Here is a 20,194-nt window from a genome sequence, read left to right as displayed (position 1 = left end):
CTTTCTAGCTGTGTGACCCAGGGCAAGTCATTTAACACCTCCCCCCACCCCCATTGTCTAGCCCTTGACACCCTTCTGCCTTGGGATCAATACACAATATTGACTCCAAGACAGGAGGTAAGGGTTTTAAAAAAATCACATAATATATGATATATGATATATGAAAACCACAGATATGCCTTTGTTTAGCATATCAAAGTTTAGTACTTCATTATTAGCATCAAAGGAGACAGAAATATAGTGATTTAACATTGGGAATACACTGTTCTCAATGAGGTCCAATTAAAATGTTTTGCCTAGGGTTTTAAAACTTTGAGCATTAGAACTTTAAAGGGAAGGCAAAGGAAGAAAACTGCCTACTTATGTCAAGCTGACACTGTAAAAGGTAATAGAATATTAATAGAAAATTAATATTCTAAAATATAATAATAAAGAGTAAAATCAGAATATCAGTAGAAAATATAATTCATAAAATGGTGTCCAAGAAAAAAATTAACAATAAAAAGCATAGTCTCCTATCTATATAGAAATGTTAAGTAATAGTAATAAGAAGAGGTAATGAGCTCAACACAAAGAGGCAAAGTTGACTTCACTGGTATAAGTGATATTTAATAAGATGAGATTCATGATTAGAATATAGCTTTGGTCAAATAACTGTATAAAAAGAAGAGATGAGAGGGATAATTCAGTTCAACAAGTACTTAAGTGTCGTACTATCTCTTAAGCACAGTGCTAGGTGTTGGGAATATTAAAAAAGTCCCTTCCTGCAAGGAACTTCTGTTCTCTTGGGAGGAAGTAACACACAGATAATTAAATATTAATTTATATTAAGTATAATTTATATTTATTTACAAATATAATATAAAATATAATTAAAATTATATATATGTATATTCATATACATATATATACACATTTGTTGATACAAAGTTCTTTTGTTGGAGGATTGCACTGATAGTTGGAGAAATCAGGAAAGCCCACTCCTTCCTGTAGAAGGCGAGTTATGCTCTGAAATAAGTTAAGGATTCTCTGAGGCAAAGAAGAGTAAGAGCTTTCCAAGCCTGTGGACAGAAATGGGAAATAGAATTGCAAGCAAATGAATTTAACTGGAACTTAGGATACATTTAAAAGTAATAAAGTGTGATAAATCTAGAGAGAAAGTTTGGAGCCATATTGTGAAAGGCTTTAAATACAAAGGAGAGGAGTTTGTATTTAGAGGCAATAAAGAGCCCTTTGGAACTTTCTTGAGCAGGTGAATGATATGGTCAGTCCTGTGCTTTAAGAACATCAATTTGGTCCCTGTCCAAATGGATTGGAGAGGGCAGAGACTCAAGGTAGGGGGGACTACAAAGATATAGCCATGTGAGAAATCTAAACTGAAATAGGAAAACATAATCAGAGAGCACTGGGGTAAGAATCAACAGAGGGGGAAATTGCAAACTACTAAACCTGTGAAAGATTGCTCCAAGTTATTTATCACAAAATATTAACATCAAAACAGCTCAGAGACTTCCCTTCATGCCCTAGAATTTGACAAAGGTGATCAAAGACGGGAGTAGTATTGGAAGGGGCTACAAAAAGGTGGGTATCCTAATACATTATTAGAGTAACTGAATTGGTCCAACTATTCTGGGAAGCAATTTGGAATTATGCTAAAGAAAAGTGGCTGAAATGCCCATTTCCTTTAACCTAGAGCTCTCATTGTTGGGGATATAATTGGAGGAGGTCAAAAGCAGAAAGAAAAGTCACACATATACTAAAATATTTATAACTGTATTTTTCACGGTAGCAAATAACTGAAAAAAAGTATATGCCTATCAATTCAATAGTGGCTAAACAAAATGTGACTCATTAGACAATTACTGTACTGTAAGAAATGATGAATATGAAGAATTCAGAAGAACATGGGAAGACTTATATGAGCTGATGCCAAGTAAACAGAATAAGGAAAACTATACATAATTATTTCAGCAATGTAAATGTAAAGAACAAAAAATAAATCTGAATGCTGTATAATTGTAATAACCAAACTTGGCACCAGAGAATAGTTTTTAAGGTGTTTACTTTGTAGAGATATGGGACTATGGGTATGGAATATTGCATATATTGTCAGCTACACAATTGTTGTGTTAGTGTTTTGAAGTGCTTTTTCTCCTCTTTAATCTGTTATGAGAAATGACTTAATATAGGATATAGGATAGAGGGGAAGAATATATTCAGGAGTGAAGATGATGTAAAAATAAAGACAAAAATAGGTTTTAAAAAGGATGAATGGGAGGAAGAGATTTCAAAAATATAATCTGCATTTTGTTAAGCTATTCATTTCTATCACTGATTCTTAAAATTTATCATTAATAGTCTTTATGACTACAGTACAACTTTGTTTTACATGAACTCAACATATGTAAATTTAGGTAGACATGATTGGCAATCAAAAAAAAAATAAAGGCAGAAAATATACAAAATAAATTTTTAGAATTACACACTAAATCCTCACCATTTTCCCAAATGACATAGTCTTATAGCAGGTGGATCTATCACACTCATTCTCACTCTGAGAAGTGTGAGTGTGAATCATTACATTGTTATATCCTGATCATTAGCTCTCAGATTGGTCTTTGGTTCTGGAGTTCTCTCTTGTAACAAGTTGTGTCCATGCCAGACCAGTGTTGCTCTTTGTTTCATTAACACTATTTAGTTACTATTAATGGCCCCAAAATACCAGAGTAGTGTTGCTGGTAGATCTGATAAACCTTAGAAAAGCTATAAAGTGCCTAGGTATGTTCATATAAGAAATACTTATTAAATAATAAGATTTGTGATTATGCACAATTTTCAACTTGCACAAAGTGCTTGCTGCCTTTAAGGTTCTTTCCTCACAAAGTATTTTTCTTATATATCAAAATAATTTACTATTCCTTGAAAAATTTAACCACAGAGAGATCTTTATACAACCTCCTGATTATTAGTATTATTTGCATAATAAAAGTGATTTATGCTTGCTAAAGGTGTCATGGAGAGTCCATATATCAGAGGAATCACCTATAGATGATGATGTCTTCCAGATGCTTAGGTTGATTATTTTAATCATGGAATATGGCAGAGCATCCTAAATGAAATACATAATCAAAAGAATTTAGCCTAAGGATTCCTACAGGAAAAAAACAAGGAAATTGAGATCAACTATTGTCCAGACTATGATAGGCAATTGAATGGACACAGGCAATAGAGTTCGGCCATCAATGCATATATCTTAGCTGCTGCAGATGGACAAGGAAAAAAATTTAATATCTCAAACTTTTCAAGCTAGTGTTTCCAAAAAGCTATTTTTTTCATTGTAGTACCTTAGAAAAGCATTCTTTGGGATTACTGAACCAGTTGAATTTTTCTAAAATGTGTTCATTTTTTACTTTTATATAGTGGGGCAAATTTTTATACAAAATATCAGTGTCTCATTTTCTCTTTCCTCCCCTACAAAATGATTATCCAAGCAAAAAATTCAAAAAATGGAATCTTATGATATGACCTTTGAGTATGGAAGAAAAAAAAACAATGATAAAATCCATTTTCCCCTGATTTTATAATCCCTTCTAAGTATTATCTTGATCCTTGTTTTTGGAGTTTTGTTTCATTTATTTTAAAACCATCTTTTTCTATCTGAAGAGAGTGCCAAAATATTCTAAGGAATAAAATAAGAAGAATAGTTATAAAATTGATCTCTGGTTTTCTGCAGTCATTCTTATTCAGCATCTCTTTTTTGACTCTGTGTCATCTCTATATCTCTGTCACTCTGGAAACTATTAACTTATCATTATATGTGTTCACATTAACATCTAATTGTCTCCACATAGTGCTAGATATAAGGATTTGACAGCTAGATGGAAAGTTCCACTAATAGGAACTAATATAATTCAGAACTCCAAATCTTTCCAAAATTGTCAGATTGTAAAAATTTGGATACTTCCCATATTTTGAAGTGTGTTTAAGTTCAAGTATGTGAAGTTGTTTGGAACAATGGTGTTGTAAATTAGAACGTAGACTTGCATATTCTTGTACCATGGAATCCTACAAAACTGAAGTTCAAAATATGATAGTATCAAATTGTTATTTAATTCAGATTCTAGTCAATTATTTGATTAATGTTTACATACATAAATTTGATATAAGATTTGAGGTGTGACTGTAGGGACAGAAATTGCAGCAGAACTTGTGATTCTGTTGGTATAGGGAACTTCTGGTGAGGAACTTTGTCTGATAATACAGGTTGGCACCTTCTCTACAGCTTTTTGTCTTAGAGATCTACTTAGAAAATGGGGAGTTTTTGACTTGTCCAGGGTCACACAGCTAGTATGTCTCAAAGGCAACATTTGAACCTAGAGTTTCATGGCTCCAAGAGCAGCTGTCTGTTTTACCTCACCTCAGGTTGTCAATCTTATCTATATTTGGATATGCATATACACATATATGCATGTGTTATATTTATGCACATATATTTATATGTATGCACATTTTTAAATGGAACTTAGCATACAAATAAAGGTTTGGTTTTTTTAAATCTCTCAAAGGTGTTTTATAGACGGAGGTGAGTGATTAGTAAAGCTTTGGTCTTATCTAAACTTCTCTAAGTTACTCTTGTCACAAAATGAGACAACCACTGGTAGGTACAAAAGAGGCTCCTTACCTATAGTCTATCTTTGCTCCAAAAGAGGTCAGAGCATAGTATACATATTTGTAGCTGCTTATTTTATTCCTCATATAATGTTAAGTCAACTTTTATAGTGCTTTAAGGTTTTTGAAGTACTCTCTTCAAAACAACTCTGTGAGGGTAGAGAGTATTATCACTTTATAGATTGATAAGTGACCGAGTAAATGTTGGAGTCAGGATTCAAATTCAAGTCTCCTGACTGTGTTTATTCCACATTATTATGCTTTCTCACTATGTTACACTGTGGGCAAATTAGACTTTTCAGGGATTGTGCTCATGCCAATATCTTCTCCTGAAATGTCACCTTTCTATCTCTACCAGCCAAAAATCCTCTTGTTTTTAAAATGCTTTTTAAAGATATTCCTGAACACCTAACCCAGGCATTTAAAATGAATTTACAAGTGCTTGATAAATATTTGCTTAATGAATGAATATAGAAGTCCTAGTGTTATAGTGTTATAGTGTTATAAATGGTGAACCCCTGGGTTTGGGAAGGAAACCTTTCTCAAGAATGAGGGGACTCCAAGCTTAGCTTAAAAGTAAAAAGATTTATCAGTAAGATAGGATTAATGGCCAGCAAGACAGGATGAGTGGAACAACCCTGGGGGGTTGCCCTCCAAAACATGGTATGGCAGCATGAGTGGAGCAACTATCAGGGGTTGTTCCCCAGATGCCCCAGTTCAGGGGTTTTTGTATCCTTTACAAGAGTGTGGACATGACTTCTTACATTCAGGCATTTGGTGGGTGGGGGGGTCTGTCTGAGATCCTCAGGGCTTAGGCTATCAAGTTGTGGCCTGGAGGTGTCTTTTGTCTATCTCAACTTAAAGGATGTCCCAGGATAAAGGTCTTTGCCTGGGGAGTTACAAGGACAGGAAGGGGGAAGGGAATTTCCCTGTTCACAGCCTGCCTGAGTTAAGGGGTACAGGGTCCCTGCCATCTCTGCACAATGCCCATGTCACTAGATCAGTGATGGTGAACCTTTTACAGACTGAGTGCCCAAACTACAATCCTCACACACATGTGAGCTTCCCCCTTACCCTAGACAGGGGAGGGAGGAAATGCTTCCATTGGGCTGCTGGGCAGAGGAGTAGGTGATGTGAGAAATGTCCTCAGGTGCATGTGGAGAGGGGAGGGGGAGTAGAGCAGTCCCCTCTTGCACATAGACCATAGGTTCACCAACATGGTCCTAGATTCTCATTCTCATTTACCTCTTTCTCCGGCTTAGAAAACAAAATCAATATTTATTGATTTGAAATCAAGCAAACTTTATTTCATCAAATCTTATATAATTTCTTATGTCAAAAAAAAAATGCCAAATACAATGTAAAGTTCTCAACTTAATTTTTTTCTGGTATATTAACAGTTTAACATCAATAAGTTAGAAAGAGATCAAAGAACAAATATGCCTCAATTTAAATGTGTGTGCAAACCACATTTATATTGGAAAAATAATTAGATAATTTATGAGGAAGGGAACAGTAATTTCAAAGCTGAAATGGCTACAAAAAGTAATTCAGATTGAAGTAATATTTTGCAGGTTTATATAATATACATTCACATGTAATATATATAATGTGATAATTATATATAATGTAATTATGTTATTTAATATTATATAAAAAGTTTTTTTGCTCTATGTTAATATTTTCCCCAACTTTTAAAGAAAGACTAAGACATAGAGTCAGATCGCACCAAATTAGTTGTATAGCCAAGGAAAAATCCCAAATTTCTGACCTTACTTTGAAGAAATTTCCCTTTTTATTCCATGGTATTTTACAGTAAAATGGGATGCTTGTTTTTCCTTTTAATGAATATCACTGACTTTTTGTGACAATGTAACAACTTCTCTAAGTTACTTATTCTTATAAAATGGGACAACCACTGGTAGGTATGAATGAGGTGTCTTACCTTTAGTATGTCCTTGCTCAAAAAAGAGTATAATATACATATGAGAAAGCCTCAGATCCTTTTGATTGTGGGAGATGGGGAGAGGGGATAGGGTGGGGACCAGGAACTAGAAACTTAATGTATAGCAAAGACATGTAGCATTCTCTCCATCTGTAGAGAAATAACTTTACAGTTTTAACTGGCAATATTTGTTCTCTTATTAGAAAATATCCCTAGTTACTGATGCTTAATTCATCTGAATTGATTTTTGCTTGTTTCTAGATCATTCATCGAGATATAAAACCTGAGAATATTTTAGTATCCCAGTCTGGAATTACTAAGCTTTGTGATTTTGGTTTTGCTCGGACATTAGCAGCCCCTGGAGATATTTACACAGATTATGTGGCTACTCGCTGGTATAGAGCTCCTGAATTAGTGCTAAAAGATACCACTTATGGAAAGTAAGTATGCGTTAGTATACTTTTTACTTTTCTTTCCTTCTTTATTTTCCCATACCAAACTTTTCTGATCTTCACTGTCTTCTGACAAGGCATATCTAACATGGCCAGGTCTGGGAAGCACTTCCAGGTATTCCAGTTTGTCACTTCTTCCATTTCTTCTTTTGAAAGTTGTAGCAGGTATGGTAGCAGTCAACTTGCTCAGAATCTCCTTAGAAGACATCAGTGCATACATTAAATCTTCTGGTCAGTTGTCCAACTATATACCTACTAGTAACTCTTGCTATTGTATTTTTGAGAAATTTGTATAGCTAATTTACTTCACTACCAATTTAGAAATAAATTTCCCATTATATTAAATGTTTAGTTACTATATTAGTCTAATATATGCCATCTTTTTGAAATATACATTTATATACATACATATTTAGATGCAGCAAAAGTGATCAGGGTAGGGTTCAAATCTGGATTCAGATACTTCCTAGCTGTGTGCCCAGCCCTTGATGCTCCTCTGCCTTGGAACCAATAAACAATATTACTAGGCTATCTCCCAGCAGACCTGCTTCTGTCTTAATTGTGAATCCATAGAAGTTTGGTTCTGGTGACTCTCTAGTGTCATTATGGTAAACCTATGGCATTTGTGCCAAAGATGGCACACAGAAGCCTCTCCATGGGCACATGCAGGACCCTGGCTTGGCCTGTTGGGAGGCTGGCCCTGCCCCCAAATGCAGGGGGTGGGGCACTCTAACCTCTCTCCACTGTTGCAGGGGTTGAATATAGCTGAGTGTGGCTCTGCCCTGAGTGTGGCCCCAAACCCTCAACAATCCTGCTTTTATAAGTAAAGAATTGATAAGGTCCAGGCCCTCCTGATTGCACTGCCCCTAATTAAAATAACCTCCCGAGCAAATCTAGGGCTGAGCCCCATTCACCAAGACCTAAGGGAATGTGCTAATTAGATCCTTCCAAATCCTTCAAAGGAGGATGAAGAAATCACTCATTCAGCCCAAAGGGAGGGATCAAACCAGCTAACACCTGAATGGGGACTCCAATTTAGCCATTCTATCCACCCCCAGAACTCATGTCTCTCACATTAAACCCTTTATTCTCCTCCCCAAAACAGGACAGAAGAGGAGGTAGGGGACACCTATTCCAGTAAGCAGGTGGAAAACCTCAATTATCTCTTTTGCAGTAGAAAAAAAACAACTGCAGAACACTTTGGAATAAGTAGTCCCTTCCCCCTCTTTGTTATATTAATCCCTTTTGTTGATACCTGTTGCTTTTACTCTTAACTACCAGACCCCCAGACAATTCCTCTCCCCACATTCTGGGTCTTTTCCTGGGTATTGAATGCTGCATACCCAGCTACCTGGGCAGATAATTCCCTAATTCAGTTGGGTAGCTAAAGTCCCTCACACTGTTGGGTATGTAAGTGTTGACTAAAAAAACACAGAACTATTAAATAGTCAGAAAAAGTCACTCTTTAATTAAGGGCAGAGGTAACAGGGCTGAGTGGGCCACTACTCAGAGCTTCATGCTCCATGCCCATGCAGAGTCCAAGGATTGAACTCCGAATGCTCTGGGCTCTGATCCCTGGGAGTGCCACTGGGTTAGAAGAGGACTCCAAGGAACAAAGGAAATTGGGGAACTTATATACCATTTGGGAAGATCCAGGGGCTGGGGAAGATGATTGACATTATACTGGTAAGGATGGGATTTACAATCAAGCTTGGGAAAGGAATCATAGCTAGAGGCTAGGGTGTAAGGGAAAGGGACTGCTTACACAATGGATTCTAAAGGAATGGTCCCTGCCCAGGTGTGTCTTCCTGGGAAGGGTCTCAGATATTATAGGGAAGACTACCTAAGACAAAAGGGTATTTAGCATTTACCCTAGGGTCCTTTATTCAGTCTGCAACTGCTAGCCTGAGATTCCCTTCAGGGTAGATTCTCTCCGGAACAGGGAAGCACAAGCTTTGGGGGTCTCCAGCCTACAAGCTATTCCTAAAACTTGGGGTTCATCAGATCTCACTAAGCTACAAGTTTGGGGACTCTAGATTCCATGTCGACAGCCACAAGTTTGAGGTCTCTAGATTCCACATTGACACAAGAAGCACCCACAAAGTGAAGAAAATCCCCAGTCCCTAGCCCATGGTCTAGGTACCTCAAAGGCCTACCAAATGCCTGAGGCTTCCAGGAAATTCACATCCACTCTGGTTCTAGTGGCAGTCTTTCACTTTTACTGAATATCCCCAGATCCAGCACACAGGGATGATACTCATTCAGGAGGGATGGGTTAATCAAACCTCTTCCAGTATAAGTGCTTTGCTAAGGGTTTGGTCACTGACCCTTTTCCTTTTAATATGACTCATGCATTGTGTAGAAATTGCACTGGGAACCCTTCTACCTCTAGGAAAGGAAAGATGATGCATTCCTCTATTTCAGTGGTTCCCAAACTTTTTTGGCCTGCCACCCCCTTTCCAGAAAAAAATATTACTTAGCCCCCCTGGAAATTAATTTTAAAAAAATTTTAATAGCAATTAATAGGAAAGATAAAATGCACCTGTGACCATCACCACTCTCCTGGATCAGTGCAGCAATCACCAGGGGGCGGTAGTGCCCACTTTGGGAATCATTGCTCTATTTGTACCTACTGGTATCCTTATGTAACATTGACTGCTATGCCCCTGCATGTAGTCAGAGGGTGGAGCATGGCACACAAGGGATGGCACTGGCACACACTCTGGGGACATGGGTGGGGCATGGCATGGGGTCCCTAAAAAGTTCCAAAAGGTGGGCAGCTGGGTAGCTCAGTGGAGTGAGAGTCAGGCCTAGAGACAGGAGGTCCTAGGTTCAAACTCGGCCTCAGCCACTTCCCAGCTGTGTGACCCTGGGCAAGTCACTTGACCCCCATTGCCCACCCTTACCACTCTTCCACCTGTGAGACAATACACTGAAGTACAAGGGTTTAAAAAAAAAAAAAGTTCCAAAAGGTTTCCTATCACTGTTCTAGTACCTTTGTTACAGAATGATCATTTGAAGCAAAATGTCAGTGCCAGTACAATAAGAAGAAGATTCACATTATATATATATATATATAATATATATTATATACATATAATATATATTATATATATATGTATGCATGTATGTATGTATGAAGAAATGAAGAAAAAAAGTGAAAAATAGTATGTTTTGATCTTCATTCAGTCCCCATCAGTTCCATTTCTCATCACTGCTTAAGTGGAGTATGGGTTATGCCTGAGAAATAACTCAAAGAATCTAGCTCAGTAACTCAAAAGTGACTTCAGGGAACAGCTAGGTGGCTCAATGGTTTAAAAGCCAGAGACAGGAGGTCCTAGGTTCAAATGTGGCCTCAGATACTTCCCAGCTATGTGACCCTGGGCAAGTCACTTAACCCCATTGCCTAGCCTTTACCACTCTTCTGCCTTGGAACCAATACACAGTATTGATTCTAAGATAGAAGGTAAGGGTTTAAAAAAATAATAGTGACCTTAGGAAAGAAATTTTGAATTTATTTTTTATATATTTTAATTTTAATATATAACAATTTACCTTTTCCCAATTACATATAAAAACAATTTTTACATTAGTTTAAAAAAATCTTAAGTTCCAAAATCCCTTCCTCCCTCCTCTTCCCATTCCCAATATGACAAGCAATTTGATCTGTTATACTTCTGAGATCATGCAAAATACAGTCATGTGGTAGACGAAGATTCATATAATATATATATATATCAATGAAGGGAAAAAAGTGAAAAATAGTATGCTTTGATCTTCTTTCAGTCTCCATCAGTTCTTTCTCTAGAGATGGATACATTTCTCATCATGAGTCCTTTGGGATTGTCTTGAATCTTTGTATTGTAAAAATTAGCTAAATCATTCACAGTTGATTGTCATATAGTATTGCTGTTATTGTGTATGCTGTTTTTTGGGTTCTGGTTATTTCATTTTATATCAGTTCATGTAAGTCTTCGCAGGGTTTTCTGATATCATCCTGCTTATCATTTCTTATAGCACAATAGTATTCCATTACAATCACATGCCACAACTTTTTCGGCCTTTCTCCAATTGATGGACATCCCTTCAATTTCCAAATGCTTGCCACCACAAGAAGAGTTGCCATAAATATTTTTGTTCAATTAGATCCTTTTCCCTGTTAAAAATTTTTTTTTTTTTTTTTTGTGAAACAGATCTAGTATAGTATTGCTGGGTTAAAGGATTTTATAGCCCTTTGGGCATAGTTCCAAATTGCTTTTCAGAATGATTAGATCAGATCACAACTCCACCAACAGTGCATTAATATCCCAATTTAACACATCCCCTCCAACATTTTTCATTTTCCTTTTCTGGAGAGAGCCTTCTTGGATATAGAAAACTCCCCCAAAAGGTTTTGAAAGAAGTTTGCCAATGTCATTATCACCAAGTCCTGCAGATATATGTGTGTGTGTGTGTGTGTGTATATATACATATATACACACACACACCTTATGCATAAGACTTAATATATGTATAAGTTATTGAACATGGAATAAGATAACTAAGATGGGACCAATACAGCCTTGGACTTATTGGAGATCTAGTAGTTTTCAATATGGTACTTACACAGTGGATACAAGCAGATCTCAAGGGATCCAAGTGAGAAAAAATTCAGAAAAAGAGTCCTAAAAATAGGTGGAGCTGTTTCATCTCATTCCTTTTATAGATCATGCACATGGACCATACCAGATTGGCTCAGATACCAAGGGGTATGTAAGTATAGCTGAATGAGCAAAAGGAACAGTCTCTCAGGTGACTCTAAACTGGTGCAATGATCTGGCAGATAGAGGAAATTCTATTAGCTTGAAGAATATGTTAATGAAGCAGAAAATGGTTTTGTGGGGTTCCAGATATCTCTCAGGAGTGGACTACTGAAGTCAAAAGAGGCTGGATCACTCAGACTTGACTGCAGGAGATCAAGATGGGTTGCTGCAAGATGGCCTTGCAAGCAGTCACTCTTCATGGAGAAAGGGTCTTTGGAGCAGAGGCCAGAGCAGGTTCATTTCATAATGAGATGGGGCTAGAGTGTGTATCGTACTCTATGGCAGGTGTACTAGTAAAGAAAATTAGAGGTTCCCCATTTCACCTCTGCTTCCTTGGAAAGTAATATTCATTATAGACTGGACTCAGATTTTATACAAGCAGTCTTGGAGGGGAAGGTGACCATTCTTTGTACTGATACTCTATATCTGGACTGATCTATGTATGTTGTACCCTTCTAAGGGCTTTACAAAATTACCCGGTCTCTGTCTAATAGGTTTGAGGAAAAAATAAAAAATTTAAGAGCTGGAAAGAAATATAGAAAAATATGAAAGGAACAAGTTATACAAAAATACAACAAAAAGATGAGTGTTAAATGGAACTCTCTTCTATATTATTCCTAGGGAATCATCACTCTGATGAGGAAACTCTCCAAATTTTGCCATACCTCCATGTAAAAGGGCTAGCAAGGAATTTGTTTTAAATTCAAACAATTTTTCATCTTCTCTGAAATCATTTGTCAGGTTAATACTTGAAGAAAATTATTCATAGTGCTTATGACTCTGTTGTTCTTGCAACAGAATGCTATATTTATAGCCCCTCAGAATAACATTGAGTTTTTTCAACAGCTAAAATGGAGCAGAAACAATGGATATTGGTGAATGTTCTAGTTATTGTGGGGTTATTTCTATAGCCAAACAAGAACATTCTAATAAAGCAGAATATTACGAAAGCCTTCAAGACTTTGCTCATAGCAATAATTAACAAGATATACTGCCTCTCCTGGTTCTTTAATTGAAGTATTTGCCAGGCACTGCTAATATGATTTTTCTTTTTTTCTCTCAATTATTATGTAATAGGGCACCAATATCTATTAGAAATAGTTAATATGTCTAGGGAACATTCAAAGAGAAAAATACAATTCCCAGTGGCTCCTGGCTGTTCATCCGTGAAGGAGCAACCTAGAACAAATAAATAACATAAGAGAAATGTCTCAGGAAGGGGACATAAGTTTTATGCATGCCATTCTGTAGAGATAACTTTTAAGTTTTGAGGATAAGATTATTTTAATGGTAAATTTGCATGCATAGCAACAAGCTACCATTTGCTTCTCAGAAATTCTTTAAATAGTATGCTTTTATATATAAGTCCAATGCTTGGGTTTATAGAATTGTACAAATTGAGGTTAACCTCTTTATTCCTGAATTCATTGTTACCTGAATTTGATTGTGCTGTTTCTGTGACAGTGTTCAGTATAATAGAATATAAACTTATTTTGTGGTTGGCATAGATGACTATTTTTTTTTGTTCTTCAAATAGTGACCCTTTTTAAAATTGCTTATTTTAAAAACAAGAGCAAAAACAAAACAAAAAAGTATTAGATCCTATTTCATGCTATTGGTGGCATTTGTTCAGTTCCTCATTGAAAAGCTATTTGCTCTTTTTCTGGTTTTAGACCTGTGGACATTTGGGCTTTAGGCTGCATGATCATTGAAATGGCCACTGGAAATCCCTATCTTCCTAGCAGCTCTGACTTGGATTTGCTCCATAAAATTGTGATAAAAGTAGGTAGGTATTAGTGAAATATTTTGTTACACTAAAGAAAGAAAATGAAACAAACCATATTAATTTGGTTTTCACTACATCTTAAAAGGAAAATTGTTTAGTCCAGTTCTGCTCATAAAAAATAATAACTGTTTTATGCCAAAGCAGCAAGTCATATTGTTCATAAAGACAATAGTATAAATTTGTCCCCAGACCTATGTAAACCATAAATGCTTAAGGTTGAAAGTAACATCATGCCAGTAAAAAAACTGCTATGCGATGCCATATATTGCTAGTTGGTGCTATGAGAAATGGTACATTAAGGACTTTTAATTTTAGAGAAAAGTTATTATTTTAAAGAACTTCAATTTCTAAAAACATTTTTGCTCCCCAAAGGTATTACTTTTTAGATTAGAAACTAGAATATACATGTATATATATATATGTAAATCTCCACTAATGGAATATATCCATTATTATTCAGTCTTTTAAACATATTGTCCTTCAATTTTAAGTAGCCAGATATTAGAGGATATGGTAAGAACAGAAGGCATTAAATAATATTTTATTTAAAAGGCATCTTGAAGCATAGAATTCAAAGAAATTATTGTGCTAAAATTTCCTTGTAAAAGAGCTAAAATTAGGGTGTTTCAAATTCTTAAAAATTAAAGATTTCCTTCTTTTGGTTTGCAGAAGTTCTTTCTATCTTTTTTTTTTTTTTTAACTTTTACTGTATATTGATTTGAAGGCAGAAAAACAGTAAGTGCTAAACAATGGGGTTTAAGTACTTACCCAGGGTCACACAACTAGGAAGTGTCTGAGGCTAAATTTGAACTGAAGACCTCCCATCTCTAGGCCTGGCTCTCAATCCATTGAGCCACCTACCTGCCGCCCCTCCCCCCCATTCTTTTCAGTTTATAGAAATTTTAAAAGACATTTTAAAACCTAAAATTTAAATTTAAAACCTAAAAATACATTGTTTCATGAATATTATTTTTATTTATAATTTAAGTACAGTTTCTTATTCTGTTAAGTGTATAAAATAATTATACTGAAGATTCTAGATATGGAATTTTTTTTAACCCTTTACCTTCCATCTTAGAATCAATACTATATATTGGTTCCAAGGCAGAAAAGGCTAGGCAATGGGAGTTAAGTAATTTGCCCAGAGTCACAAAGCTAGGAAGTATTTGAGGTCATATTTGAACCCAGAACCTCCTGCCTCTAGGCCTGGCTCTTAATCCATTGAACCACCTAGGTGACCCAATACTGAATTTTGATGTGTAGATTTATACTGTATAGCATAAGAGAGCACTAAAAGTTTTCAGTTTTACAAAAAATAAATGTACAGATGACCATTTTTCTATTTTAGAAGTTCACTTGTTTTTGTTTTAATCCAAAAGCATCACCAAACCATTTCTTAGCTGACTATTCAAAGTTTTCTTAGAATGGAGAGTACTTCCTTTTTATTAAAATGCATTCTGGAAAACTGTCAAAATGTGGAATTGAAAAGTGGACTAAAATTTCTCATGTAATAATTGGGAAGTTGTGTTATTGATCAAAAGCTCAAGTATCAAAAAAGCATCATTATAACTAAAAATGTGTGTTATCTTCTGTAATGATTGAATATAGTAAAAGTATCTTCCAGGTCATTTAATTTAAATCTAGATAGGACCTCAGAATTCCAATCCAATGCTCATTTTGTAGATGAGAAAAAATGAGGCCTATGCAACATCGTAAAATAAGACTATGTAACTCCTTAAGGGAGACTTAAGTGAGACTAGAAATGAATTCCTAAATTCCAGTCAAAAGTTCTTTCCACTACATCACATTTTCCTCCCTTATAAAAAATTCTATAAGATGGACACTAAATATATAAACTATATGACATCTAATTTTCAAGTATGAAAATCTAACTTAAAAAGATGCTAATTATACTTTGATAACTGTGTTCTTATTAATGTGGGTACTCCTTTCGGCACTGATCACTATTCATTCATACCTTTTCATCCTATGTGATTCTTGTGCATGTCCTCCTACAAGTCCACTGCAGAAAGTCTATACAATGTTCTGGGAGCCTTCCTCTGAATCTCTTAACATTGAATGGATATCAATAGAGTATTTGGGTTGTCTTCAAGCTGTTATCCCTTCATCTTTCCACACGAATCCCTTGATCTTGCTAGATAACTTTTTCTGGTATTATGTCTCTTCAATTATGTCTTTTATGCCACTTTTGGTATGCTATTCATTGGTAATGTGCTGCAGCATATTTATGTCTACCAAGCTCTCTTTTGCCCTTCATGTGGCCTGCACTTTTAATTCCTCAGGACTCAGGGGTATTTAATGATTTGTAGTCATATAACTTCACCAGAAGAATACTAGTGTTAAAATTTTAGGCTTTTGTTTCAATGAGAAACTTAGGGTCAATAAAAGTACTGGGTGATTTTTCCAAAGACAATCTAGCCTTTATAGGCCTCATTCCTTTCATTTCATTAGGATGCTCTGCTGTATTCCAGAGCTTGGTACAAAATCAGCATAAAGTCATCCACAAATAGAAGCATCTAGAGGACATCACCATCTATAGGTGATTCCTCTGCCATTTGGACTCTATACTGAGCATCCTTAGTAATAGTGGTGATATAGTTGGTGGCTGTCTCCTGGTATCATGAGTTGAACAGAACTCTTTCTTTTATGGCATTTTTCAAAGGATAATATACTATTAACATATTGCACAAAAGGAACCTTTGGGAGAAGAGCCTTCAGGTGATCATTTTTTGCCTTTCCTAATCATGTTATTATTATCAATAAAAGGCAATGGAGAAAATATCATGAAAAATCAAAAGAATCACTGACCTTATGTCTACCTTCCCAATACTACAAAATTTTAATGAGAATTATCTGAAAAAAGCATCCAGGCATTCTTTGATTAAGTTATGGAAAGAGATAAATTGGCTTTCACAATTTAATGAAACATACTCCATCTTTTACATCTCACAGTTGACTGAAAGGAACAAAGAATGCAAGATCTCATTATGTTTATAATTTGTTGACTCAGCTAGCTAATTATAAGATTAACTCAATATTTATTTAATATCTACCTTAGAACTTAGAAAGGATTTGGGGGAATATATTTTAGATGGTCTATTTTTCTTTTAAAAAAAGTGTTTAGGGAAATTTTAACTAATGTCTTCTTTTTTCTCCGAATGAGTTTCTTTGTAAACGGGCAGAAACATTCTGAATCATTCCATTTATCATTCTTTAAACATATAACATTTACAGCATCTATTTTTGTTACAAGGACTTAGAGAACAGGAGTTTCTTTAACCTGGCCCTTTTGTTCTTTTATATTATGATCTATGAATCTCAGAATTTTCTTAACACCAACTGGGGCTTACCTTTTTAACTCTTTCCTCCTGCCTTCCTGAATCACTGCCCAGGTAGCATCAGCACCCAGGGACGGTTCCTGTGCAGGAACTGATTAATGATTAAAAGTAATGAGAGAAGTTGAGATGCAAAGCATTGGGAAGTGATCTATATATGTTATCATCTATGCTAATGTGTTTCAGTTCCTTAGACATCCTTTTTTTCCCTTACCTTTCTCTAGCCATAGAGTTATAAAGTCTTTACAGCTGGAAGAGACCTTAGCAGTCCAAACTCCTCATGTTACAAATGAGGGAACTGAGGCCCAGAGAGGTGAAGTAACTTACCCAAAGTTAAGTGTAGTTAGTGGTAGAACTGAGACTAGAACTAGAACCCAATTCTCTTAGCCCTTTATTTAGTCTTCTTTTTTCTATATAACAACTGCAGCCTCATTCCTTCACTACATCTATTCAGAGTTCGAACTTATTGCTAAATTTAAGCTTTTATGAATGTGGCTTCAAGCTAGATTAATGTATAATAATGAAGAGTTAAGATAATACACACTTTTAAGAGAAGGAAAGGAGCCTGGTGGTTTCGCATTAAATCATGCTATAACCTGTTGACAAGTTAATTAGGAACCCCAAGATGCCATAAATTGTTATTATTTGTACAGCTCTAAAAATTAAATATACATAAGCCTTATTGTCTTATGTCTATAATTTAAATTATTCTTGCTTTATGTGCAAAAATAGCATTTGATTATTTATTTTTACTGTTGATTGTTTCCTCAACTCTAAGTTGTTTTTTTCTTCTTTCAGGCAATTTGACACCTCACTTGCAGAATGTTTTTTCCAGGAGTCCCATTTTTGCTGGGGTAGTTCTTCCTCAAGTTCAGCATCCTAAAAATGCAAGAAAAAAGTATCCAAAGCTAAATGGATTACTGGCAGACATAGTCCATGTATGTTAGATGAGAGCAAGGGCTTATTTCCCAGAACTGTTCGTAAATTTTAATAGCATTTTAAAATCCTACTTTAATAGAAATTAAAATGTACTAATAAGTAAAAATGTTATTAGAAATAATTAGTATATCTTTCCAAATTTTTATCTTAGCTATGAAGTAGGAATTACAATTATTAGTTATAGAACCATAGGATTTAGTGGAAGGAATCTTGGAAATCATCTAATTGAACCCCTTCCATTAGTGACAGAGCTGGGACTTTAAAGTCTCCTGACACTCAGCTCAGCTTAGTACTTCTTCCCCTGCATCATAATGACTATTTAAATTAGGGTAAATCTATACGGCAGAAAATAAACAGGTCATCCAGTCTTCCATAGGAAGTAAAGAAGGTAGGACTTCTGAGAACTTTTTTTTTTTAAGTTTTTATTTTGAATATTTTCCCATAGTTACATATTTCATGTTCTTTCCCTTTCCCCCAAACCCCTCTTAGCCAACACACAATTCCACTGGGTTTTACATGTATCATTGATCAGGACCTAATTCCATATTATTGATAGTTGGACTAGAGTTATCGTTTAGTGTCTACATCCCCAATTATATTCCTTATAGCCCATGTGTTCAAGCAGTTGTTTTTCTTTTGTATTTCTCCTCCCACAGTTCTTCCTCTGAATGTGGCTAGTTTCTTCTGAGAACTTTTAGTAAAAACTGGATACCCCACATTTCACATTTCTAGTTACAAATGGCCTATGTTATCTGTATTTGATACTATAATATCCTATTGTATTTCTGTGGTGTTGGCATATGGGGATACACCAGTATCAAGTTTTAACATGAAATGAATTGAAATAGGCCTTTTAAAAGTGGTTGTTTTGAACTTATGTGATACCGCTGGATTTGTAGCAACTAAAAAAATTGAAATATAAAAGTCTAATTTAGAAGAGTTAATGTTGTAATAGAAGGTAGCTTTTCCAGAAATGATTTGATTGGCTATTGGAAAATACTGTTGGTTACAAAATCATAATTACCAAAATGTCTTTTTCTATTTTCTTAATTGACTGAATTATGTTATTTAGATAGTATCTGATTTATCTGACTATAGAAGAATTTTGATTAGGTAGGCATTTTATATTTTTCCTTGTAAAACTTTACCAATGGGTCTCCATCTTGCTCTAAAACCACCCACAAAATTTTAGTTAGGGACAGTTTTAAGGATATGAGAATATTCATGTACTAGTTAATGGTTTCTTAATTTACTTCATTTTATGACTAAATTCAAGTTTAGGCCTTCTGAAGTAAAGAGTAAAATATTGTGTGATCTGTAATTTTTTTAGGGAACTCTGAAATGTAAAATATTTTGGGACATTTATTAAATTTTGGCCCCTTTTTTGTTATTTTGGCTTATAAAATGGTTTCAATTGCAATGTAATTGATCTTTTATTATTTAAAAATCTGTGATCTCATTTAGATGTTATCCAAACACCTTGTTTCTTCCTTGTCCATCTTTTGTGCTATTTCTTTGATCAGTGTTATTTTTCCTAGGAATAGAGAAAGGAGTAGAATTGTTCGGCTAAAGGTTATGTGGAAGAAGTTGAAGCCTCTCTAAAGAGGAATTACATGGTACTTTGTTGGCTACTGGTTTTTCTGGTTCTAGACTTGTCTTGCCATGTTACTAAATTTCTCTGTTCTGGTTTTCTCAGTTGTAAGATAGAACTGTCAGTATCTGTCCTACTTGTGTAAGAAGTTATAATAATAATCACATGATAAGCAGCTGGTCTAGTGAAAGAAGCCCTGGATTTAGAACTAGGTTCAAACCCTGACTCTACTATTTACTTTCTATATAATCTTGGACAAGTTTCCTCTCTCTGGGCTTCAGGTCCCTCATCTATAAAATAAAAGATTGGATTAGATGATCAGTAAGGCCCATTTCACCTCTAAATCCTATGGTTCAATGATAATCTTTTACAGTGGTAAGGTATTTTATAGTTATCAAGTAGCTTTCACATATATTATCCATTATCATGATAGCTTACAACAATTTTGTAATAATAGCACAGAGATTTAAGGCCCATTTTACATAGGAAGAAACTGAGCATCATAGACTTTAAAGTGTCTTGTCTACAACAAAACAGCTAATTAATGATGGAGTTAGGACTTATGTCCAGGTTTTCTAACTCCAATCAAATATTCTTTCCACTATAGCTCAAGACTGGAAATTTGCTATATATATATATATATATATATATATAC

General features: G+C 35.1%; 1 protein-coding gene across 1 annotated transcript in view; it reads left to right on the top strand.

The window, feature by feature from the left end:
- The window catches only part of CDKL3 (cyclin dependent kinase like 3), an 88,688-nt gene that overhangs the window by 18,043 nt on the left and 50,451 nt on the right, over positions 1 to 20,194 (top strand). The window contains exons 4-6 of the mRNA XM_044664688.1: positions 6,875 to 7,053; positions 13,541 to 13,653; positions 17,808 to 17,947. Coding sequence (XP_044520623.1) covers positions 6,875 to 7,053; positions 13,541 to 13,653; positions 17,808 to 17,947 — 432 coding nt within the window. The remainder of the gene's footprint in view (positions 1 to 6,874; positions 7,054 to 13,540; positions 13,654 to 17,807; positions 17,948 to 20,194) is intronic.

The sequence above is a fragment of the Gracilinanus agilis genome, chromosome 2 (assembly GCF_016433145.1).
Source record: "Gracilinanus agilis isolate LMUSP501 chromosome 2, AgileGrace, whole genome shotgun sequence".
Lineage (NCBI taxonomy): Eukaryota > Metazoa > Chordata > Mammalia > Didelphimorphia > Didelphidae > Gracilinanus > Gracilinanus agilis.
This window is presented reverse-complemented; position numbering and strand designations above follow the sequence as displayed.